At 35.9% G+C, this 26,097-nt stretch overlaps 1 protein-coding gene and 1 pseudogene across 1 annotated transcript in view; both read left to right on the plus strand.

Moving 5' to 3' along the window:
- The window catches only part of LOC131061799 (cold-regulated 413 plasma membrane protein 2), a 40,607-nt gene extending 32,414 nt beyond the window's left edge, over positions 1-8,193 (plus strand). Inside the window, exon 4 of the mRNA XM_057995643.2 lies at positions 7,712-8,193. Coding sequence (XP_057851626.1) covers positions 7,712-7,959 — 248 coding nt within the window. The 3' untranslated portion in view covers positions 7,960-8,193. The remainder of the gene's footprint in view (positions 1-7,711) is intronic.
- Positions 8,194-11,965: 3,772 nt separating this feature from the next.
- Positions 11,966-26,097, plus strand: part of LOC131875301 (uncharacterized) — a 41,755-nt pseudogene continuing 27,623 nt past the window's right edge.

Genomic DNA, 26,097 nt, shown 5'->3' on the forward strand with positions numbered 1-26,097 from the left:
CAACTCCTTTTGCTCTGTGTATTGTCTCATAAGAGCCAACACCCATGAATGATTATATACAAATTTGCAGACATTTCTTGCCCTTTCTACACATGTCTTGACCCATGGGATTTTTCCAATATCCTCCAACATGAGGTCAATGCAATGAGCAGCACATGGAGTCCAAACTATAGATGGGTGCCTCTCCATCAATAGTCTACCTGCAGCAACATAATTTGTTGCATTGTAAATTTTAATTAATGGAGGTACAAACTACAAGATAGTAATTAATTTGCAAACAAAATTAGTTTGTAATCAAAAGTTTACCCGCAGCAACATAATTTGCTGCATTGTCGGTCACCACCTGTACCACGTTCTCCTCACCCACATCTTCAATCACCTCCTCTATCTGCTCACATAGGTAGGTGGCATTCTTGCAATGGGCGGAGGCATCAATGGACTTGATGAAAACGGTGCCCCCTGAAATAAAAAAATAAAGCTAGGTCAATGATCATTCAATAAACCATTAGATAAAAAATAAAAAATTAAAGACTATATGAAACTAAAATTAATCAATCACCTGCGGAAGAAACAAGAAAATTAAGGAGAGTTCTATTTCTCCTATCCGTCCAACCATCAGTCATGATGGTGCAACCTTTAGTGCTCCATATGTGGCGTTGTTCATCTAAATCCTTTTTCACATCATCCACCATTTGAGACAAAATGGGTCCCCTCAAATCACCCTCACTAGGGGCTTTGAACCCCGCCCCGTATATGGTAATGGCATCAACCATTTGTTGCCAATAAGGAGACCTGTCGCAAAGAAACTCAATGAGATAAGTTAAGTATAAAAATTCAATGAGATAAGTTAAGTATAAAAATTAAAACAATCAAAGTTATCAAACATAAAAGTTAGTAAAACATTCACCTGGCTACAAAGAATGGAATACAGCTGTAGCTCCAAAACCTGCCAATTGCCATTTTAGCAGCATCATGGACCTCCTTGTTCCAACCCATGCCCTCAAGCGACGGTTGGGACCCAGGAATAGTGCGAGGCACAAAGAAGGAATCCAACCTAGATTTACGAATCCTAGGTCCAATGGTAACATTCCCACTACAACTACTAGTGGTAGGAGCATGAGAAGTGGCGGTGGCACTGCCACTTATAGAAGCAGAAGTAGAAACGGAAGCACCAGCAGTAGCACACTGAGTGGGACGATATGGAGGTAAGGAAGAAGGGCCTCCAACACAACCTAACTGTGTCCCTCTTCCTAAAACTGTCTCTCTCCCAATGGCCGCTCGATCCTCCTTTTGTTTCTTTTTTCTTTCAATCTCCTCAACCATTACATAACAATCACGTATGGCCTCAGAGACTGCTTTTAGGCATGGTTCGGCATCATGTCCACGCACACCAGCAATATGGTATTTCAGCCTATATATACCTCCATGGAATATTGTTTTGCAAAACATACATTTTGTTTGCCCCTTTCCTTGCCCTGGAAAATCCTCATGATATTTCCAAGCAGGGTCCTTTCTCATGGGGGGTCTAGAAGCTGAAGTAGACATTTTAGGATAGTATTGTGAAAGTTGAAGTTGAGGCAAATAATAAAGTGAAGTTTGCTGCAATAACACATTACAAATACAAAATAAAATTAATACATACATTCAAAAAAACTAAAGTAGGGTTTGTAAATTTTTTTTAAAAAAAATTGTAGGGTTTGTCAAACCCTACAATTTAAAAAAAATAAAATTTACAAACCCTACATAAAACCCTACATAGTACAACTACATACTACATGCTACATACAAATTACAAACATACAAAAGATCTTGCATACAAGAAAATGTAAAACTTTCAAAATAAATGAATAGAAAATGGAATTTTTGCATATAAGAAACAAAATAATGTTTAAAAAAACAATCTTACCTCTTACAACAAGCTTGAAATGAGCTGCAAACTCTTCCTATCCAACTCTTGATGCACCAAATCGAAACACAATGCAGCTCCAATGTGAAAAATTGAAGAAAGCTTGAGCTTCCTCCTTGCTGGTTTTTCTTCTATGCACCCTTGTTTTTCTTCCCAACTCACTTTACTCTTCCTTTTTTTGCAAGTGAATGAAATGAAAGTCACTTTTAGGGCTAGAAGACAATTAACATTAAAAAACGGATTTAAAAAAACTTTCCAAACTATTTTTTTTTTTGACTTTTTAGTTGTGCCAACGCCGGCCGAGTCCAGGGCTCGGGACTCGCCGAGTTTGGCGATTTTGGGCCAAAATCGCCAACTCAGCGAGTCTGGCGAGTTTACTCTCCAGACTCAGCTGAGTCCGAGTCCGAGCCCCTGGGACTCGTTTGGCCTGACTCGGACTCGGACTCGCCGAGTTTGGGCGATTTCGGGCGAGTCTCGTTTCTCTGGTCAGGATTCATATATGGAATATGACATTTAAGTATGTCACTTATACTTTAAGTTATATTCCATATATACTGTCAGGATGTTTGAGAGTGGTTTTGGACCTCCAGGAGTTATAATGCAAAATCTAGTTTTTGGAGGATTCTTCAATTTTCCAGACTTAGTCAAATTTTAGGATCAGGATGACATTCCAGACTTAGTCAAATTTCAGGATCAGGATGACATTCCAGACTTCTCAAGGCGAATTCGCTCTGCCCTTGATGTAAGGGATGGGACCTAGGAGGACATTATGCATTCAACCAAGGTTTGATTTAGCAACTTGAAGTGCAACCAGATAGTACACAAAAAACACCCTAGGAATGATCTAAATTACTCCTAATCACTCAATTGACCTGACCTCTTGAGGAGATCCACCTGACTCAAGCAGAGCCTGCGACCCTAATGAGCCCCTTGGCGACCCTTCAAATGCAAAAGATCAATAGACAAGAACCTAAAAGATCTAAAAAGTAAACCCTAGAAAGCAGAAAATAGGGGTCCCCATTTGCAATGGGCCGATGTGTGAATACGTCACCACATGTAGTAAGGATGAAAATAATTTGCAGCCATCTAATTATCAGATTTCAAAAGTTAACTTGGGTAAATAAACAAGGCAATCTAAGATTGAAAACATGCAGAGAATGACTACCTCTATTGTGTCAAGGATGGATAAGGATTATAAGAGCAAGCAACTGTTGAAGGAGCAAGTTGATCAATTAACTTCTTATGTTATGCACTTAGCTAGGCTCCTTCAATCCTCTTAGGTACCATTTTTCCTACTTCAATTTCTCAAGAAGATGCTTCTATTATTGAGGAGATGAGGTGTATATGAGATTCAACCAAACAATGGAAGGCATGGTTAGCCAAAATCGAGGGAGAATTGGAAGTTCATAAAGCCAATCTTCCCCAAGTCAAGGAAATGATAAATGTTGATTTCGAAGTGCTTGTATTTGAAGGCATCTTCAATATAGATGGCAAACCTTTGTTATTGAATTGGTTGGAAACTACACAATTAAGAACTGATTTACTTGAAGCTAGGATAAAGCAATTAGAAGATAGTCATTTTTCTTTTGTTAATTTGATGATTGTTTGTTCATGGCCTCATTGACAAGACTCGGGGAATTTTTATAAGAAAGATCAAACAGTCAACTCTACTCTCAAGGATCATATTGCTGAAGTCATTAAGCATGGATTAACCCAACCATTCGATTTTGATTCTTCTGGGCACAAATTAATAAAGATAAGATTCATACTCATGGAGTTTGAATTCATTTTTTGATAAGAAATGTATAAAAGCACATAAGGAAAAATGCTTATATTACTTGTAAGTTTTCCTCTCTACGTTGACGGTCTAGGCCTAGAGGCAATCAAGGAAGCTTTGAATGCATTTGATGATTACTAAGGATGAGCTGATAAGAAAACAAAGGAAGATGCTATCAATGTTGAAGAAGGTGGCTTGAGCAAAGTTTTTAATGTGACTGGTGACACTGGCATTGGCACGACATGCCCTCTAACACCATGTGAAATGCTTTTGACCTAGAGCTATGAACTAGTGAGCTCACAAACGGGGGACCTCATCCCCATTTAACAATGCTGAGGCTCAAACCCACGAGCACATTGGATCACCAAAGGCACAAGCCTACGACCACAATGGCCTAGTGGGGGTTTGAACCTTGGTGGTCACAACAACATCACTACCACTTAACCAACACACTATGGGAAGAACCCGGTTTGAGCAAAGATTTAGTTGCATAGAGTCTAGACATTAATTGCTAGTCTTTTGAATTTTAACTTTAAGCTGGCAAGTACTATTTAAATATATGCCTAAACATATGAAGCATATTATTTTAAAGTATTGTTTTGTTGTTGGGATATTTTGAAATATTAGTTTATTTCCTTGTAACTACTCAAATAGTTACAAAATGAAGGCTATATATTGGAGATTTTGGTGAAATTTTGTAAGTTTGGAAGGGAAGAGAACGTATTTGCAACTTCTTATACTGAAAATAAGAAATATATATTAGAGCTTTGGATCTCATCTCACATTTGTGGTTGTCTATTTCTTATGTTTGATGCAATCGTATTTTTTGAATCTTCCCTTACAATCGACATATCAATATATAAGTTCTTACACATTTTTAGATATTATCTAATCATTGTGAGATCAATCAAATTTATTGAATCTACAAGTTGAATTTTCCATTTTGACTGTATTCTATATTTATTAATTTTTTTTTGCAAAAATACCCACAAAACCCCAAATCACAAGCTTGTATGACGTACTATCTAAGAGTAGTTCTCAGTTTTGGCTCTCAGTTTTGGTTTTCGATAATGGGCAGTCTCACCCATCTTGAGGAGGAGATTTTACCTGCATAACTATTGGGAACTGAAAATGCATCCAAGATTTAACCTCGACAATATATATTTATTGTTTTACAAGCCATAGGAGTCTTCCTAGAAGTTGGAAAGACAGAAAAATGAAGAGAACTCGAATCTAGAATGTCACAAGATGCCAAAATCAGTCATGATGAATTTACGTCTTTCAATAGAGCAGTGATTTTGAAAATAACCTTAAAATGAAGAGAATTGAATCTAGAAGTCACAAGATGCCAAAAATAGTCATGACGAAATCACGTCTTTCAATAGAGATTTTGAAAAATACCATAGTTCTCCATCTTCTAGAAGCCTTAATTTTTTGCATATGGGCTGGAAATGAGGTGAAATTGCATTATCATTTGGGATTCATATAAATATGCAAAAAATATTTAGGGTTTTATGTCATTAAAAACTTGTTTTTAGACTCACAATGGATCCCCTATGGGTCAGTGGTCAGTTGTGAATACCTAATAGTTATATGAGCTCTCCATGTTGGATGAAGTAGATGATTCGGTACTACCCTCGGGCCTCATTAAATAACTTGGTCAATGACAAGTAGATGATTCTCTTAGAGGATGTGGTGCTGCAATTGAGAATAAAGAGATACTAGAAGGAGATTCCATTAGTCTTGGTGAGTGGGAATCAAAGGACATAAACAAGTGCAACGCTACTCCAAGGTGAAAGTGGGGGAATTATTTCATTAATTAGTGGCTCATTGAGCTTTTGCAGGACCAAAATCCTCTTTATGAAAGGAGGTATGAGCCATAAGGATTTTAGAAGTTGTCGATAACTATAAGTTAACGTTTTTAGAAGTTTGAAATTGTCCAAGCACCTTTTGTCTTGCTGCAGTAAAAAATGTTGGTTATGGAGAGGTGGTGCTTGCCAAATTAGTTATCCTATAACCACCACAATGAAAGCATAGCTGTTGCGATGGTGTTGTAATTGCCTCACCAATTAAGTAACCATTAGAACAGGGAAAGCAAAAATTCCGTCTTGTTACAAGGAATGTGTTTTGACTTTGGGAAGCAAGCAATCATGATCTTGGGTATTCTAGATCACACAGAGGCTTCTAGTGCATGAGAAAGACTTCGAAGGCATTACTTAGGGGTGTGAAGAGGAAACAATTCCATCTTGTTACAATGAATGTGTTTGACTTTGGGAAGCAATCGATCATGATTTTGGGTATTCTAGATCACACAGAGGCATCTAGTGCACGGGAAGGAAGAGATAGGGAATGGTACCAGGCTATGAAGAGCTATATCATCCCTCCCTTATTTCCTGTTATCCACCCCGCTCTGATCAACAAGTTCTTCAGGGTTTATCAAGACTTCCAAGACATTACCTAGGGTTGTGAAGAGGATTTTGAGGAGGTTTGGAGGTTGAGAATTCAGTTGTGTGCATTTTGATATAGGGGAACTCAATTTTGTACAAGAAGAAACTTACAGTGAGCATAGAGCAGTTGAATTTTTGTAACCCCTCTCATAACTTTTTTGTAATCTAATTCATTCAGATAGACAAGTCATTTGGTTGCTACCAATTAGTTTTTCCTTCATTTGGGGTCTTCTAGGGTTTAGTGAGTATTATATGTGTGTTTGCTCATTTGGATGTTGTTTTTTTTGTTTGCACAATCATCTCACTTCTAGGAAAATGGTTTTAATAGTTATATCAAGAGTAGCTAGTAAAATTTAGTGATCCTTAGTTTCTACAAGCTGTTTGACGAATTACAAATCAATTGCCATTGTTGAGATAAGAACTTGCTCACCTAGACAACCATCATGCTGACTTGTGACTATCAAAATGCATTTCATGATTTTCACTCTCATCAGCCATCCTTGTGGGACATCTTCCACATAAATGTTGATTCAGCCCTTCGTCTTACCTTTACTAATCGTCTCCTTCCCATGGAAAATATAAAGGTTGAAAATAACTGTTGTTTGCATCGTTGCTTTTACGTTCCTCTTGACAGGTAGGATATTTCATCTTACCACTCTAACTAGCACCCAAATGTTTCTCCGTTCGAAAAAAGAGTATTGATTTAATGTTCTCTAACCTTTGTGATGGCAACTGACTTCATATACAAACAATTTTATTGTATTTCGGAATTTCAATTGATCAGCAACACTATCTGGCATCCTATTTCTCAACCTTCACCCTTCTTCTAACATTGAACTTATTTTTTGTATACACCTTATAATTGTGATATCATTTTTCATCTAGATTGCAAACTGCTTTTTAGATTGAATTTTGCATTTTGTGCTTTTGATAAAAATACTATGTTTAGTTCACTCCCAAATTTTTTGGGTTTATTTTTCGAAGTATAGCAGATATAATTCTGTTTCTGTTATATCTAAACCAATTATAAATTTGGCCTCCTCATCTTTAGGTTTCCATTCTTTTACTGTAGTTGGTTTCCTCTTAAATTATTACTTTCAATCAGTTCTTTTTACATTAAACTGTTAATCGTATCCTAACTTTTCGTGTATGAAATTTAATTTCATCCTTTCCTACAATTTTTACTTTCATTTCTTCAATCTGCATTTCTTATTATTTTTTATTCTAGTAAACTTATACTCACACTAAATAAACCAGTCATTCAAAAAAACTAAAAAAAACTACAGTAACTTCTCTATCTTTTTAGAGTTGAGCTTTTGTCCTGTTCAATCCACATTATTGAGAACTTCTGTTGTTGACGTCTTTTTCTATAAATAAACGTTATGTACTTAATGTAAAGAGATTAATGTTTTTTAAAAAAAAGTTTGGACCTGCTATAGAATTTAGCGTTACAATTGTAGCAATTGATCTTTAGTCAGATTTGCATCTGTTTTGTTTTCAACTATTTCTCTGTTCCATTACTTGAGATGATTCCTCTTTCTTTTTTGAGAGTTTGATACATATTCATTACCTGTTTTGCAGAATGGTTGGAGATGCCAGGATCACTGATTCTTCTATTGGTTGTAACACCAGACTTAATTGCAAATTTTAGAAATGGATTTGTCGGTGTTATTGCGAGTCTCCTTATTGGCGCTTATCTTCTTCAAGAGCACATCAGGAGCCGTGGAGGCTTCAGAAATTCTTTTGCAGAAAAACGAGGCTTCTTTAACACCATCGGCATAATTTTGTTATTTGTCTCGCCTTTATGGGAGTTAATAAAATTGATTTAGAGTTTGAGCTGTCTGGACTATCATTTGATTTCTGCTGCCATCAAGTTTGATAATTTCGGATTGCTTGTGAAAACTGAAACTATGAATATTTAAATAATTCATCTGTTCGCATGTAGTTATGACGTCCCAGAACCACATTGGTGTATTCTCATTATTAATTACTAAAGAAAGGTGTATTGTACGTAGCACGTGGACATTGCTAAGCTTGACATTCAATGATACTTTCTTATGCTATTCATAGTGTCTTACTTCTCTGATACCTAAGCATAACTGAGATATTATATGAACATTATGCTTGCTATGATTGAATATAAGGTGAGTGCACTTCGTAAGAGGTAAGCAATTTAGATGTTCGTAGTAGTGTAACCAACTAGAGTTTTTCTATGCAACTTTGTGATCGGTGATACGCACTTCTTTCGTCTTGGATCTTGCTTCTGAAAAAGGAGTATGTAAGTGCATATCAAAAGCACCCGTCTCGTAGCACAAATAGAAAATAATAGTTTAGAACTTTTCTGTTTATTTCTATATCATTGGAATTTGATTTTAGTTTCCTATGTTTGGTATAAGTTTTAGCCACTATAAATTCTTAGTTCCATCTTGAACTCTCACATAGTAGAGTCTAGAGACAATTGAGAAAATACTTGAATTTATTTGGTGTGGGAGTTGCTATAGGACCACATAAATCAGTATGAATAACTTCAAGGGGTTCTCGTGCCCTTTTAGACAAATCAATCAGAAAAGTATCTCTATATTATTTTACAAACAATCATTGTTCACAAGTTTTCTTGCAATCGTTATATTATTTTCCAAACAAACATTGTTCACAAGTTTTCTTGCAATCGTTCAACCATATGTTTTTTTTCTTAAGAAAAAGTACCTGTCATTTGTGCAGGTGCAACCACTGCATAGCTTTGTGGCTTATCTTTAATTATACATTCATTCCTATCAGAAAAGTGCTTAATTTTACAATTCTCATTTGCTACTTCACTGGTTTCTTTTCTTAGTCCCATGTGATTTATTGTCTCCCAACACAATAGTATACTATAATGTTTTTCATTCAAATTAATAAATAGATTTTCATGAAAAGTCATATGTGAGGAGAAACCAAAATCAATATACCATAAAGTCTTGTCATTAGAACTTGACAAGAACTTGTATTTAAACAAGAAAAACAGATTTTGTGTATCTTCTACACTACTCTGAGCAGATTACTTATGCTAACATTCAGATTCATAATGGCCAAATTTGTTACAATGAAAACAGTGAACATGTCTCTATCAGTATCGCTACTTCTACCTCTGTAATTGTTACTTCTTCCTTGAAAACTAGAACCTCTTCCATGATTATAGCCCATGCTTCTGTAGTTGTGACTAGACTCACCTCTATGCTCATATTTGGAATCATTGCCATATTCGGATTTGTGATAACCCATAGAAAATATATGTTTTTTAGCTCTTATGTTTGCCTTAGATGCAAATGATTGTTCTAAAGGTTCTTTGCTACTTTTCATTCGTTCTTCTGCTGTTAATAGAATGCCAGTTAACTCATCAATTTTTATAGATAGACAAACTTCTTAAACTTTTGTTAGAAATTCATTAATAGATTCATTTTGACTTTTGTTAATTATTCAATGCATTAATATCTTCAGATTCTTCATACCCTACGGATTTTAACAAAGTTTACATCTGAGTACTTCAATAAACAAAATTTACCCCATTAAATAGGAGTCAGTAGCCCCAATGCCCCCACCAGATTTGCCATCTCAAAAAATAAATGCCGCAAATTACTTTTGCAAATAATTAACCTTCCTTGGCAAATCAACCAAATTTGCTATTTTTTTATATACACTTGTTGTTACTGTTTGAAAGAAATATCAGAAAGTAAAATCTTTACTCAACAACGGTATATTAAAAAAAAATTTGTGCAAAACATGATTACTGCCTCAATTCTCATTCAATCCACATAAATCTTCAAATGGCGTTGACCTCACAGTTCTTTGCAAATTGCCACTCTTTCTTTAGATCTCTTTCCTTCACCTAATTTGCATCGGCTTTTCTTTTGACTGCAAACTGACTTCTATGTAGCAATTCCTCCAATCGGCTGTTAGGAATGTGAAGCCCAATGGTCATATGACTCTTCACTTTCACTTGACTCTTGGTTGATAGCTGAATGCTTGTATAAATAGCTGGGCATATACTATGTATTTAATAATGGTTAATATATAATATTTCCCTGCTTTCAGTGGATGTAGCCACGTTAAACTATTGTGTTATGCATTGTTATGTGCTTATGTCTGTTTTAGCTTCATTCCATTATGTTTTCTCTGCTTGTTTTTAGCTAACAATTGGTATCAGAGCCTAGGTTGGCTTGAGCAAAGATGGAGGAAGAAGGAGGTAAAATTTAGAAGTTGTATGATAGTTTTACGTTCCATGTTTCTCCGTGCTTCAAGCGTCGTGTACATTGGTGGGATGGCTGGATGAAAGAGGAGAATTCGGGCAAAGAGGAGAATTCAGTTGAAAAGGAGAATTCAGCTAAAGAGAAGGATGTTGGAATTCTTACTTACTCCTCTCTTGAGGCAGCTTTGGTGCTTATTGGTCAAATTGTTAATGACCAAGAAATTGTTGGCATTCGTGTGGTGAAGGTTGAACACCGTGATGCCTCGGTTGGAATTGATGATGGTCCCTGTATAGATGCTTGAATTTCTGGTCAAAAAGATGCTGGAAAAGAAGTCGTCGTTAAAGAGGAGGAACTCAGAAGATTGCGAGAGGAAAAGAGTATGCCATCGAAAACCCAAGTTGAATTTGAGGTTGATTTTGCCTCCTGGGGTGAGGAGGATGGAGATTGGAGTGAGGTAGCAGAGCAAGGGAGCCTGGGAGTAATTGTGGCTTCAAAGAGCTCTACAGATGGCATGGCCTTGGCAAAAATGAAGAGGCACTCCCATGATGATGAGGACAGCAATAGACTCAGGTATTCTTCTTCAATGGATGATAGTAAGGACAAGGCAGATGTCGAAGGCAAAAAGATCGAAGATGATGATGGGCCTTTGGATAATTCTGTGGAGCACATAAGTGGTAGTATGGTGGCTCTGCTCGACAATGGTAGAAGTGACTCCAAGAAATCGTCATCGTATGCAATGAAAGTGGGAATGGCTCAAATGCTTTGCAGCGATGCATTTGTGGAACAGGCCCGAATTGCAGAAGCAGCAGGAGCCATAGTGGTGGTCGTAGTCGAGGAGACACCAATGTGAGCAGGGGTTGAGGCGGCCATATTAGTGAAGACGAGGTTAATGAAAATTTATAAGATACTAATGATACAAGGTGATTTCAGTGGTTACACCAGGTGACAAAATTATTAGTCCTTTCAATAAAGATGCCACACAAAGGGTCTATCTTCCCTCTTATGGTTTGGATGGATATGATAGCCTGTATGAAGGAGAATTGGAAGGTTGTACATTTGATGAGGATAATGATGATATGCAAGGTTTTGGCGAGATAGATTCATCTTCTCAGGAATCAGTCGTGTGTAATGATGGAATCTTGAACATTGTTACACCATTCTTTGTTGATAATGCTCATAAACCAGAGAACTCCATGGTATGTTCCAATAAAGAAGATATGCTTCAACCTATGCTTATGCTATGTCAATTTATTCAAGGTGATGAGTGTGAAGAACTAGTCAGGGTAGATATGCTTGAAACAGGCAATGATATACTACCTATCCCATTACAAGTAACACTCTATGCAGTGGATCAAATTGTTCCAGAACTCTCTAATCATGAGGACACATGTGAACCAATAGATGCGATCGGAAAAGATGAAGAAAAGGGCCAGAGCAGTCATGATGATTTTGTTAAAACCTATGAGAGTTATAACACTGAATATTCTGATACTGAAGTTGTTATAGCTTAGATTATGATTACCTTGTGCCTAATAAGGATGAATGTGAATTTGAGGTAGGCAAAAGTTTCAATGAGGCTTTTAGTACATTGTTTGATGAGGATGTAGATATGGATTGGCCTCTGTTTTGCCTAAATATTTATGAGAAAGGTCTTTCTACGATTTCGAATCCTTTGTATGAAGAGATGGTTGAGAAACCAGAAATGGTGAAGATTGATCAAAATGTGAATGTTGACTTAAATTTCTGTGGTGAAGATCAGTTTTATCCCATGACTGGTTATGATAGCAATGTTGAAGGCGTTTCAGATGCATGTAAGCAGGGTTTATATGATAAAGAAAGGGCCATCCAAGGTGATCAAGGAATTTTATTTGTCCCTGCTGATAGCAGTGTGCAAGAATACAAGTCAGAGTTCTTAATCACATTCCAGTTGAGTGTCTTCTTAATCAGAAGGGACTTGGATGATGTCAAATGCAGGGTTGGTTTACAATTTGCAAATGTTTTTGAGTATTGTACAGGAAACAACTGTAATGAGTTTTCAGATAAAGGTTTTGATCTTCATATGGAATGCCAGGTAGGAAGGCAAAGGAAGGCATGGTAAGTTTGATGTCATCTGCTTAGGCCCATATTTGATTCAAAGCAAGTGGGGAGAGGATTTTCATTTCATATCTTCTCCAAGGAATGATAGATGTAGTCCTTGAACTGTCTGTTCATGAGCAGTTCTTGGAATATAGCTTCTTTTTGAAGTTTTTATTTTCCATGAGCAGTAGATTAGACCTTGTACATATTAGAGTAGATTTATTTTCTTCTTTGGGCTGTCCTGTCCAGGTAGTTCTCCTTTTGGTCTGCTCTGTATCTGGTTTGCTTAACCATAGATTCTGGATCCTCGTATCATCCCTGAATGATGATCGTTCCCAACTAGAGCCACTGATAGTCCTCAAAACGACTGTGCAAAATTTGGTGTCCTTGACAATGTTTTGTCATGAATTAATGTTGCTCTCTGTGTTACCCTCAGGTTTTAAGGTTCTTAGGTTTAGATGTTCCTGGGTGAGCCTTTTATTTTAAAACCTAAAGTCTTTTATGTTTCTTCATTACCTTTTTACTTAAACTCGAGGGTCTTTTCCATCGTCGAAGGGACTGTGTTCCTTTCCCTAGGCGTATTTTTTCTGCTGACCTTTTAATTTTTCCTAGAGACTATCTTTTCCATTATGGTCGGGTCCCCTTTTAATAATTCTGCAGGCATTTATTTTCCCTAAGTCCGACCTTAATGTTTCAGCTTATATCTCCATGTTTAAGTACCGAGCAACTAAAGGTTCCATGATTTTGCATGTGCATCAAATGGACGACGATGTTTTAACTCAAGCAGGAAGATGCTCGAAGGATAGCGACAAGTATTGAGTGGACATTATAACCTGCACGTAATGAACGAGCAGATCGGACGACCCTCGTACTCCCGTGAAGGAAAATGTAGGGAAGTTAAGGACCGTGACATTGCGAGATGATGCCACGTGTCCCAGGAAGACCAAGAAGGTGTGAAGGTGGGGCCACTAACAGAATTGAGCTGGAAGATGACTGGATGATGTGCGGTCAGACCTTTGTAGACCCATCTTGCTACGTTGGAAGGTCAATATCAATATTGACCGATGGTGATCGCGCGATGTGCCATGCTGGACAAATCTACGACGGATATAGAGCGTTTTCAAAAGGAGTGTTTGGGGCTTTTCATTGTTATTCACGTGGGAAAATTGAAGGCAGAATTAGATAAGCTTGTTGACATGGAATAAACAAAGATGTGTCGAGGCACATGGATGCCAACTGATTCTCAAAAGACCGATTTAGGAGTTGTTTTGTTGGGTTGAATCGTATTAGTGGACAAAGCTGCAGTAGCAGAGGTGGCAATATCAACAAGTTTTCATTGCCACCACAAAGAGAAGTTGAGATCTTCAGAAGGATTAAAGGGACAAGGATGATTCATGAGTTGGAAGCGAAGTGATCAAGGATCTGTCAATAAAATCATAGGATGTGTACTATCAGAGATTCTCACAGTAAGGTAGAAAATCAAGAAGCTATTGTCGAGAAACTTTGAAAAGATAAGGACTTAGTATCCAAAAAAGGGAGATTCTGATGCAGAAATTCTGCAGTCAAGAAATAAAAAAATCAGGAACAAAATCGTTCACATAAGGTGAACTTGGTCATAAGGGTAGTGAATTGGCAGTTTGAGTCATGTTTTGATTCGATGGATATGATTTTTTGAATCTATTTGCTGGAAGGATGAGTATAAAAGCATTGGAATGATGAGTTTTCCATGCATGAACACCGCCAAGAAAGGTATTTTCATTATAAATACAGCTGGGTGGTGTCTTCAATTGGTAGAAAGAACAAGAAAATTCATTATCTTCTCAGAAAGTTTTGAAATGGTGAAAATGATTTTTGAGCAGTATCATGCTAGAAGTTACACTGAGCTTTGTGATACCAGATGGATTTCCTTTGGGAGTGAGTATTCTTATAGTCGACGAAGTCTTGAAAATGAGGAGGATAGTCGATGGAGGCTTGAAATCAGTTTCTTATCAGAACAAGCCCTGCAGGACTCATCCACCGTCTTTCTTCCGTCACTCGTTGGCAGAGGGTTAAAGGAGATTTACAAAGGAAAAGGAGCAAAACAAGGTTGGGATTGGGGCGGCAGTCGATCATCTCAGCATAGGCATGGAAGTTGCAACGCCTTCCCTTCACTTTATGTTCCTTTGTGAGCTCCTCTTTCCATTTTCTCTGATCTTGGGCATGAAGGTTGAAGCTCCTCCTCTAGTTTAGGGGCGACTATACTTCTTGTCAGGATATAATTCCCTTCCCGAAGGGAAATTCTTTGCAGAACAAAGATGATGCATCTCACGGTCCATTTGGAAGCATCTGTAGTGATAGTGCCATGGCTCAAAAGGTTTTGTTTCTATTAAAATGCAGTTAGAAATTTTGGTTCTACTTCATAATGAATGCTAGCATGGACAGTCTTTTGAGAGATTGTGAGGAATATTTATGTAACGAAGTTACAAGCGGTCTTAGGTTTTGTTTCTATTAAAATGCAGTTAGAAATTTTGGTTCTACTTTATCATGAACGCTAGCACAGACAGTCTTTTGAGAGATTGTGAGGAATATTTCTGTAACAAAGTTACAAGCGGTCTTATGAGCTTGTGACAGGTGTCTCCTCTGGCCTGAAGCTTGTTTTCTCCCTTGTTTCTATAAAAAGGAATTCAGGGCCATGAGACAAAGGTTGAGAAATTTGGTCACAAATCTTGGGGGTCGAGAAATTTGGTCCACAAGTTTGGATCCAAACACTTGGTCATGTATAGTAGGTCTAGGTGAAATGAGTAGGCTGTAATAGGAATTTGTAGAGCAAATGAAATGGGTCTTGTGTCTTATTTTGTTTCAGGTTCATGAAGGAGTTAAATGTAAGATAATTTGTAACTAAAAATAGCTTATTAAATGAATGCAAGCATAGTTCAAATTCATTTTCTCCAGTGTGTAACTTTGTTATGTTTTGAATGAGTAAGATCAAGGCTTTTTCTTATTCGTTGCATTGTTGTGATGTATGCGTTTTCTATTTTATGCTCTGATCTAAGGGGTCGGTTAAATTGCTAGGATAGGATCTGCAGATCGATGGGGCTTATACATGGATTCTGATAAGTATTTGGGTTGGGACAGATAGACGAGATGCATTGTAAGGTGGTGTTATCTTAAGATCTCCAACTATTAGATTAATATTCTATTCTATTATATTTCATCTTATGTTTTACAATTTCATTTGCCCAATGGATAAGACACTGGTCGTGGCTTTAGTCGTTTCCAGTAACAGTTCTTTACTCATAGTTCATCGACAACTTGCTGTAAATAGATAATATCAGAATATCTTTTTATTAATGTATATGCCACTGCTTGTCAAAAGTTGTCTCACGCTCCAAAGTAGGTCGAGGATCACTGAGAGCTAGCCACTCTGTTTGACCTTGGTTAGTTTATAATAATATAATGATTATAGTCAAATGTTTTGATTTAGTGCATAGCTGTTAATGTAGTTTTTGCACCAATTTGTATGCAGGATAGTAATTCTCCTATTTCGTGTTATTATCTCGAGCCAACACTTTCATTAAGTTTATATATGTATGCATGTATGACTCTTGGTTGCAGGAGATTTCAGGTATAGTACCGCATGAGTGCGAGGTTCGTCTTCACCTGGATTCGCAGGTTTGAGTGTACCTCTTTAATCCTTAGAGTGGATTAGGTGGTCGTGATATCCTCGTTTGACCATAGTCGTGCTCAAGTGAGCGTCGTCAGTCGTCGTTGGTATTCCCTTTGGTTGGGTTTGCGGGTCGTCTGTCCGTTTGGCGTCTTGGGTTGCGTGTTTGGTGTGTATGATTAAATTGAGCAATTAGTCCTTAGTATTTAATTTGATTAAATTTGTGTTTGTGCATTAAAGATTAATGGACTAAATTAAACAGGATTTCTTTATGTGATTTATCGTTAATTTGAATTGCTTGATTTAAATTGGGAGCAAGTTCAATTAAATGGTTAAATTTAAATATTAAATGTAATATGTCTATGCCTATGAAAAGAAACATTTAATTTTAATTGAAATAGAATTAATTTTATCTTCTTGGCATTTTGGAAATGGAAAGGTTAAATTTCAGTTAAGTGAGAAAATCAATTTTAAATTGGAAAAGCAAGTTAAATTATTGATATAGTTTCAAAGAATTATTTTATGATTTATTTTAAATAAAAATTTTAATTCCAAAAATAAAATTTTTGGTCAAACTTTTCCCATATAACCTGACTTTTGGAAAATATTGGGGATTGAAATTTTTTTTGGGAAAAATATTTTTGGATGGAAAATTTGGGGATTTTGGAAGGAGAAGGATTTCTTGAGCTGGAGGTTGGGGCTCTTCATCAGATCCTTTCCAGGGATGCTTATTGAGGTAGGAATTCTAGTTACCAATTAGTTATTGTTTAAATTTTTTTAAAAAAATGGGCTTGAATGTTCTTCATGCAATTTTTGGTTTCAAATCCTCCATTGATTGCCCAAAGATTAAGAATTATAGTGGAAATTAATTAAGATTGGCTTATTGCTTGTATCTTGTTTGAAAAATGAGTTCTATTATGCCAAAAAGATTATTTATTTGGATGGTATTTCCACAAATTCTTTCAATTATAGAAACCTCTTCTTGCTGGAAATTTTTATTTTAAGTCTCATTATGAGACTGTTTAAAAAAAGAAAAAGAAATGGGGTTTGTCTTTTTGAAAAGAAAATATATTTAAATCGAAATTATATATCATAAAATCGATTTGTTTTGTTTAAAAATCAAATTGAATGTTAAAAAAAAATAAAATTATGGTTTGGGGTTGGAGGGTGGGGAGCAGAGCTTTACCCGCCGCCTCCTCCCCCTGCGCAAGCTGCAGCCGACGATGGCCACAACAAGGTGCGACCCCCGCGGTGGCCGCAGGGAACTGCGACCCCCGCGGTGGCCACATAGGCGTCGAGGGACCTGCATCCACCGCGGTGGCGCCGCCCGCGGTTAGGGCACGACAGTGGCTGCCCAACCCCCGCGTAAGGGAGGTGGGCCCGACCCTTGCCGCCCCCTTTGAATCTTTTTATTATTATTATTTTTTTTAGTTTTAAAAAAAAAAAAGTTTATTAATTTAAAAATATTTTTCTTTTTTAATAAAGTTTTAATTAATATTTAATGTGAAAGTTGTACATTATTAAATTATTAATAATATATATTTTATTAATGAAATATATATATATATATATATATATATATATATATATATATATATATATAAACATTTAATTGGATTATTATGCATTATTAATTATTAATTGAGTATATTTTAATTAACCGTAGGTTAATAAATATATATGAATTAATATTTAATCCTTTTGGACTTGTAATATTAGGGAAGCATTTTTTTGGAAAAAAGATAGAATATTATTTAAATTGGATAAATTTTCGAGATAAAATGTACATTATTCAGGAGTATATACTATTTGAAGATTTGAATGTTATAGGCCATCTGGAAATGTTAGAAATGAATATTTTATCATTGGACATTATGAATTTAAACGATATGCTTTTGGAAATTTAATTATCATTTGAAATTTTTTTGTTAAGTTACTGATATTCTCAATTAGTAAAAATAATGGTTTAATTATAATTTTCCTTTGTTTGAGAAATAGACAATGGTACTATTGCAAATTGTGGTAATGTATTCACCTTGCAATGATGTTTTCATGTTAGTGTATTTTGGAAACTTAGACCATTTAGAAAAGTTGATCGACTTTCTTTGTTTAAATCAATATGGGAAAATATTGTCCCTTCTGGTTATTGCCTATGCGAGTTTAATTTTTGTATTCGCCTTTGCTTAAGTAATGACAAGCCTTGCTTTGTTTGATTGGACCCTGTCGTATGGATTGATTTGGGTACCTATTTCTGTCCTCGGTCTCGAGTTGACTGTTATGTTGTTGTGGTGGTGTCATAGTTGGTCATATCCTTTATGTGGGTGTCGAATGATGATTCGTGGTTGTCCATAGTTGGTCAGGTCTTTGGTTAGAGTACCGTCAATAAGTGTACCTCTTTTGAGTCGTGTTTGACCAGATGGATGTTCCCTCCTTTTTGAACTCTGTTTGCTTGACCATGTGTGTTCCTTGGTTTCTGAGGTCGCTTGAGTATAGTCTAGTGTCGTATGGGAAAGTGGCTTTCGATTAAGGGCCGCGCCCAAAGTGGCTGGTAGGTAACCCATCGAAAGTGAGTCTAATAAGTGATAACCTAACAGTAGATTAGAATGTTAATCTCTAAGTAAGATAATTGTGCCTCACACATGGGACGAGTGCTAACACAGATTCGACATGCTGTGAGAAGACCTGAAATGGAAAACCATCATTATTGTCTTCACGAAAGGACGTGTGGGTCCACATGAGGCTTGGATGGGCAGGAGGTTCGGATTAGGTTGCCAGGGTAACCCAGTGTATGGGGTCGGAACCTATGAAGACCTGCCATGGTAACCATACCAGGTCTTGTGATGACACTTGTCCCTACGCTTGCTAGTGTGTTGTTGTATTGTCCTGATAGGAGCATGTTTGTGAGTCGTCCTATTGTCTATGCCCTTGTGAGTACTGGTTTTATGTTAGACCTTGGGTTGCGATGACTCAGTTTTGTGGATGTCCACATGGACCTTTGTATTAGCTTCGATTATGTTCGGCTGGATCCTTTCCTTTTCAGGGATCATTTATGTATTTGTTGACCGAAGTGGTTGTTTGTATATTTGATTATGTTTCGCCTTGATGGTAGGATTGTAAATAATGAGAACCTCATGTATTCTTAACTTTATTATTTATCAGAGGGGTCTTGCAGTTGAGCAGACCCGAAGATGTAGCCCTCTAGGGGTGAACTCCAAGATCATTTTGGTGTTATGGGATGCTTATTCTCTTATGTTTCCTTTTTCAGTTTTATCGTGTGTGAATGACATATGTTAGAATGTATAAGTGGATAAGATGGAATTAATTGTAAATGCATGTATGCAATCGTCTTTTAAAATGCAGTAAATTGGATCGTGAAAGAATGTAGCTTAAAGTAATGGAATATATTCAGTTGTTGTTAAGGAAATTAAGTATGCATGGAAAGATCTCATAAGTTTATGATGAAATTCTTGTGTGTTAGAATATTAGATGCATGACTTATATTTTAATGAAAAGTTTGAATGAAGAGTATAGATAAATCTTAATGGATGAACCTTATGTTGTGATCTATATTTTCATCTTCTGAAAGAAATTATCCTTGTTTAAGAATTATCTCGTTATAAGATAATCAACTTATTGGATTGATTAGTGTGAGTTAAGTTAAATGTGTAATTAAGTAATCACGTTGGGAAACTCTGTAGGTGTTAGTTGATGTCTTCCGCTATGTAATCTGAATTTTGATAACTCGTTGTATCTTAATGTTGTGTTTATCTTTAAAAAAAAATTATTGCACTCTATTCTTGTGTTTTAGCTTTATCCCTGCGGGGCATTATATTTGGTATCAGAGCACATGTTGCAAACACTGGGATCTCTGGTGTCACGTGTGCCCTTAGTTGGTGTGAGGTGTATCGACCTTATGTGCATGCTTGTCATCCTTTTTGTATGTGAGTGATTGAGCAGACCTTAACTTGTGTGCAACATGTGTGTTCATACCTTGTTTTCACCTTCTTGATGTTGGTGTTTTGAGTGTTTATATGTGCATTATGTACTTATCGATGTCTTGGTCTACGATTACTCAGATTCTGAAAGAGAGTCATATGTACCTTCTTATTGATTGTTGTACTCTTTAGATTAATCCATTTGGGTTGGTCAGTGTTTGTCTTGAATCTGAAAGTACGAAAGGTGCTTGTTTAAGATTATGATCTAGCTTAGTGTTGTCCACTTGAAGGACTAGTATGGCAAATATTGAATGCTTATTTTGTAGCAAATTGAATGAGTATGACCATTCCTCTCTCTCTCTAGAAATTTAAATGTTTGGGATATGTGTAATTATCTCTAATTTGAGTTTTCTTTTTTTGCAAGAGAAAAGGTTGTGACTTCTTGAACCCTTGTGTGAGCCTTATGATGCTTATGTGTTTAGATAAAAAGGGGGCTTTGGGTTTGAAAGTTCATATTGGTAATTGGGAGAAAATTGTATGTTTTCATTAAAGAATTCTTCGTGTATTTTGTAGGAGTAACATAATTAAATTCTATCTTATGTAATGTGCATTAATATGCGGATACTTGTTATGTGAAATTGCTTTGTTTGTAAAAGAAGTATTAAAGGGAACATGTTATAATAGCTTCGAGAGTGTATGAATGCGTTCCACGAAAGATTGTCTTATGTGTTTCATTAAACCAGTTTGATTGAGGATTTATTTTAGGAATGCTCCATTGAACTTGCTTTTGGATATATGTAATTACATTATTATGTTTAGGAAGTGCAAATGAAAAGCTTGTTTGATGTGCATACATTAATATGTATTATTGGTAACTCCTCTCTTACTTGTTGATCATAATTTGATTTTCTATGATAGGTTGCAAATTATGACACGTGTCTACATTGTATTGAGAATAAGTGAGTGTTCTCAAGAGGTCTGGTATTATCGAAAAGATTGCCTGTTTTGATCTCTGTTGTTTGGAAAACTAGAACATTCTGTTGCAACCATAATAATTGGAAATGTCATGTTAGGCTGTTCGGCATCCTTCTAAAATGGTAGCGAAATGAAAACCGTGCAATTAAAATGATAGGCTTATAGTGAGAAATTTTATATCATAGTGTGATCTTGTTGATCTTGTGTCTTTGTAGGAAATAGTTGGATTATCAAACCCTCTTTCCCTTCTCTTTGCTTGGGTTATAAGATTTTTAGAAATGCTACTAGAATGCATTGATTTAAATAGAATGTTTATAAAACATGTGAAATTGTACTGTTGTATTTTGGCTTCATATTGAAAGATGAAAGTCCTCTTTGGAAAAGAAATTTGCATAGTTAGTAATGTGGTTACGAATGCTTAGTGAAATTCGAGAAATATATAGGAATGATGTTATTTACTTTTGTAATTGTGAATCGTGAATAATTTCAGTACCTAATTCTAGATTAAGCTTGATTCAGTTATTCATGTGGGAAGCATTATTTAAAACCTTCCTTGAGTAGATGATAGCGTATTGGAATGTACTCCTCGTAAATGTGACTAAACTAGTATTGGTGTACTCGTGTGTATTGTAAGAAACCAGTACTTATTATATGTGCCCATGGATTGGAGAAGTAATCAAGCATGGAGGATATGTTGCTTATGAGTATGGGAAACCATACTATTTATGTGATGTTGCTTATTTGTTTCCCTACTGAGTACCAACCCTTGGGTTGTGGGTAATTCAATATGTTAAGGGGTAGTATTCGAAGTCACCATTCCTTGAATAGTATGGATTGGCGTACGAGTAATGTCGACGCGAAGTGACTTTAGTTTCTCTATTTCGAGGAATGATATAGTTATACTATAAAACTGTATCAAAGGTGTACTCAATACTTTCCCTTTTGATGAATCTATTTATAGGTTTATGTGTGGCAACCTATTCCTTCCTTTATTTGAGCATTTTGATGGCATTTCTTGAGCATAGTGCTGGTGTATTTTGGAGGATCCTTTGCCTTGTCCTCATGAAAGGTAGGTTTATCCACATGAGCTTCCAGTTAGTATGTGTTGGTGGGCATGTGGGTGGACCTTAGTCATGTATACCTCTGACTTACAACGAGTATTTTTTTACATACGTCGCTATGCGGGACGTGACCTGCGCGTGCTTGTTTTCGCGAGGTGCACTACCATGTGGGATACGTCCATTGCGTGCCTTCTCCACTTGTGGTATTGCCATGCCGCGTGACAACATGATGGGGGGTGATGTCGAGGTGCACACCACCATGCCATGTGGGTAGTGTGACTATGTCTCACCACATGAAGAGCTACTGCAATAGCTAGACGATTGTTCCTTCCTTCCTCATTGGTGGCTAGATGCTAGTTACATAGTGATGTTATGTGCAGTTGTGATATTCTTTATATTTCTTTGGGGACTAGCAATTTATTTTACTTTGATTTTGAAGGTTTAGCCATGATCTTTTGATCTTTTGCATTCTTGATTTGATGTTGCAAATTTTGGATTATTTTCTTGCCTTACTATTGGAATTGATGATTTATTATCTTTATTTATCTGTACTTTGGTGGCTAAACCGATTTATCCTTATTGTTTTCATATGCTGGTCTTGTGTTGAAATGTGAAATTCCTCTCCAAGGACATATGAGATGGTCTTGGTAGAGTGTGTACGAGGAAGTAAACGTAAGGAACCTTGAGGATGGGGGTATGTGAGGCTGTGATGCAGCTAGGATCCACTACCTACCTATGTGCGGGGACTATCTCTTGGAGGCTAACCACCTTACTCAACAAGGGATGTTCACGAAGGTCTTGTATGGAAGGTAGCACCGCTATGGTGTGCCTAGCACCATCGAGCCTTGAGTGAGATATTGGATATTTATGATCATATTGTTGTTATGAGATCAGGCATAGAGATGTTGATCGTGCATGTTATCTTTGACCGAGCATTAGACATGCTCACATGTGGCCTTTTGAGTTATGCATTCCAGTTATGTGGATGGTTATTACGTGTAATCATGGAGTAAATGGTGTTAACTTGTCACTATGTTATGGGACATAGTCATTGGAAAGGTTTTTGTGTGCCTGACAAGTGTAAACAATTGAGTTATTTACACTGCTCTTATTTCATGGAAGTTAAATTGGTGGTAGAAATTGAAATTTTGAAGCTAGTTCTATGCGATAAAGTTTTATGAAAAAGATGGATTGGTAAAAGAAATTGATCATGATGGCATGTTTTCTTGTCATGTTTGATAGATGAGTATGGTAATCGTTGTTTACCTCTTTGTAATGCATTAACTTGGTGTAATGTAAGGGAGAAAATTCTTGTTCCTCTACTATGATTATTGATGATTCCTGGAATATTTTAAGAAGTGTATGGTTTTAAGATGTATCTTGCCACTGGGTAATGGCATTTGTAGAGGAATTAGCAATAATGTTTCAATTATTTATGGAAAGATTCCTATGTGCAATTTGATATTTGTTGAATGAGTTTCAGGGCTTATGTGTGCGACATGTTCTCCATCTAGCCTTATGACTTCCAGGAGTAAGTCGGAACCTAGGGGGGGAGAATGTAGTACCCCTACCCTAATCAATTTCTAATCTCGGTTTGACTTTGGTTAGTTTATCATAATATAATGATTATAGTTAGATGTTTTGATTTAGTACATAGCTGTTAATGTGGTTTTTTCACCAATTTGTATGCAGGATAGTAATTCTCCTATTTCGTGTTATTATCTCGAGCTAACACTTTCATTAAGTTTATATATGTATGCATGTATGACTCTTGGTTGCAGGAGATTTCAGGTATAGTAACGCATGAGTGCGAGGTTCGTCTTCACCTGGATTCGCAGGTTTGAGTGTACCTCTTTAATCCTTAGAGTGGATTAGGTGGTTGTGATATCCTCATTTGACCATAGTTGTGCTCAAGGGAGCGTCGCCAATCATCGTTGGTATTCCCTTTGGTTGGGTTTGCGGGTCGTCTGTCCGTTTGGCTTCTTGGGTTGCGTGTTTGGTGTGTATGATTAAATTGAGCAATTAGTCCTTAGTATTTAATTTGATTAAATATGTGTTTGTGCATTAAAGATTAATGGACTAAATTAAACAGGATTTCTTTATGTGATTTATCGTTAATTTGAATTGCTCGATTTAAATTGGGAGCAAGTTCAATTAAATGGTTAAATTTAAATATTAAATGTATTATGTCTATGCCTATGAAAAGAAACATTTAATTTTAATTGAAATAGAATTAATTTTATCTTCTTGACATTTTGGAAATAGAAAGGTTAAATTTCAGTTAAGTGAGAAAATCAATTTTAAATTGGAAAAGCAAGTTAAATTATTGATATAGTTTAAAAGAATTATTTTAAATAAAAATTTTAATTCCAAAAATAAAATTTTTGGTCAAACTTTTCCCATATAACCTAGACTTTTGGAAAATATTGGGAATTGAATTTTTTTTTGGGAAAAATATTTTTGGTTGGAAAATTTGGGGATTTTGGAAGGAGAAGGATTTCTTGAGCTGCAGGTTGGGGCTCTTCATCAGATCCTTTCCAAGAATGCTTATTGAGGTAGGAATTCTGGTTATCAATTAGTTATTGTTTAAATTTAAAAAAAAAATGGGCTTGAATGTTCTTCATGCAATTTTTGGTTAAAAATCCTCCATTGATTGCCCAAAGATTAAGAATTATAGTGGAAATTAATTAAGATTGGCTTATTGCTTGTATCTTGTTTGAAAAATGAGTTCTATTATGCCAAAAAGATTATTTATTTGGATGGTATTTCCACAAATTCTTTCAATTATAGAAAACCTCTTCTTGCTGGAAATTTTTATTTTAAGTCTCATTATGAGACTGTTTAAAAAAAAGAAAAGAAATGGGGTTTGTCTTTTTGAAAAGAAAAATATATTTATTCGAAATTATATATCATAAAATCGATTTGTTTTGTTTAAAAATTGAATTGAATGTTAAAAAAAATTAAATTTATGGTTTGGGGTTGGAGGGCGGGGAGCGAAGCTCTACCTGCTGCCTCCTCCCCCTGCGCAAGCCACAGCTGGCGGTGGCCACAGGGAACTGCGACCCCCGCGGTGGTCGCGTAGGCGCCACGGGACCTGCATCCACCGCGGTGGCGCTGCTCGCGGTTAGGGCACGACAGTGGCCGCCCAACCCCTGCGTAAGGGAGGTGGGCCCGACCCTCGCCACCCCCTTTGAATTTTTTTTATTATTATTATTTTTTTTAGTTAAAAAAAAAAATAAGTTTATTAATTTAAAAGTATTTTTCTTTTTTAATAAAGTTTTAATTAATATTTAATGTGAAAGTTGTACATTATTAAATTATTAATAATATATATTTTATTAATGAAAATTTATATATATATATATATTAATTAACAATTAATTGGATTATTATGCATTATTAATTATTAATTGAGTATATTTTAATTAATCGCAGGTTAATAAATATATATGAATTAATATTTAATCCTTTTGGACCTGTAATATTAGGGAAGCATCTTTTTGGAAAAAGATAGAATATTATTTAAATTGGATAAATTTTCGAGATAAAATGTACATTATTCAGGAGTATATATTATTTGAAGATTTGAATGTTATAGGCCATCTGGAAAAAATGAATATTTTATCATTGGACATTATGAATTTAAACAATATGCTTTTGGAAATTTAATTAAGTATCATTTGAATTTTTTTTGTTAAGTTACTGATATTCTTAATTAGTAAAATTAATGGTTTAATTATATTTTTCCTCTGTTTGAGAAATAGACAATGGTACTATTGCAAATTGTGGTAATGTATTCACCTTGCAATGATGTTTTCTTGTTAGTGTATTTTGGAAACTTAGATCATTTAGAAAAGTTGATCGACTTTCTTTGTTTAAATCAATATGGTAAAATATTGTCCCTTCTGGTTATTGCCTATGTGAGTTTAATTTTTGTATTCGCTTTTGCTTAAGTAATGGCAAGCCTTGCTTTGTTTGATTGGACCCTGTCGTATGGATTGATTTGGGTACCTGTTTCTGTCCTCGGTCTCGAGTTGACTGTTATGTTGTT

Source organism: Cryptomeria japonica, chromosome 4, assembly GCF_030272615.1.
Source record: "Cryptomeria japonica chromosome 4, Sugi_1.0, whole genome shotgun sequence".
NCBI classification, from domain to species: Eukaryota; Viridiplantae; Streptophyta; class Pinopsida; order Cupressales; family Cupressaceae; genus Cryptomeria; species Cryptomeria japonica.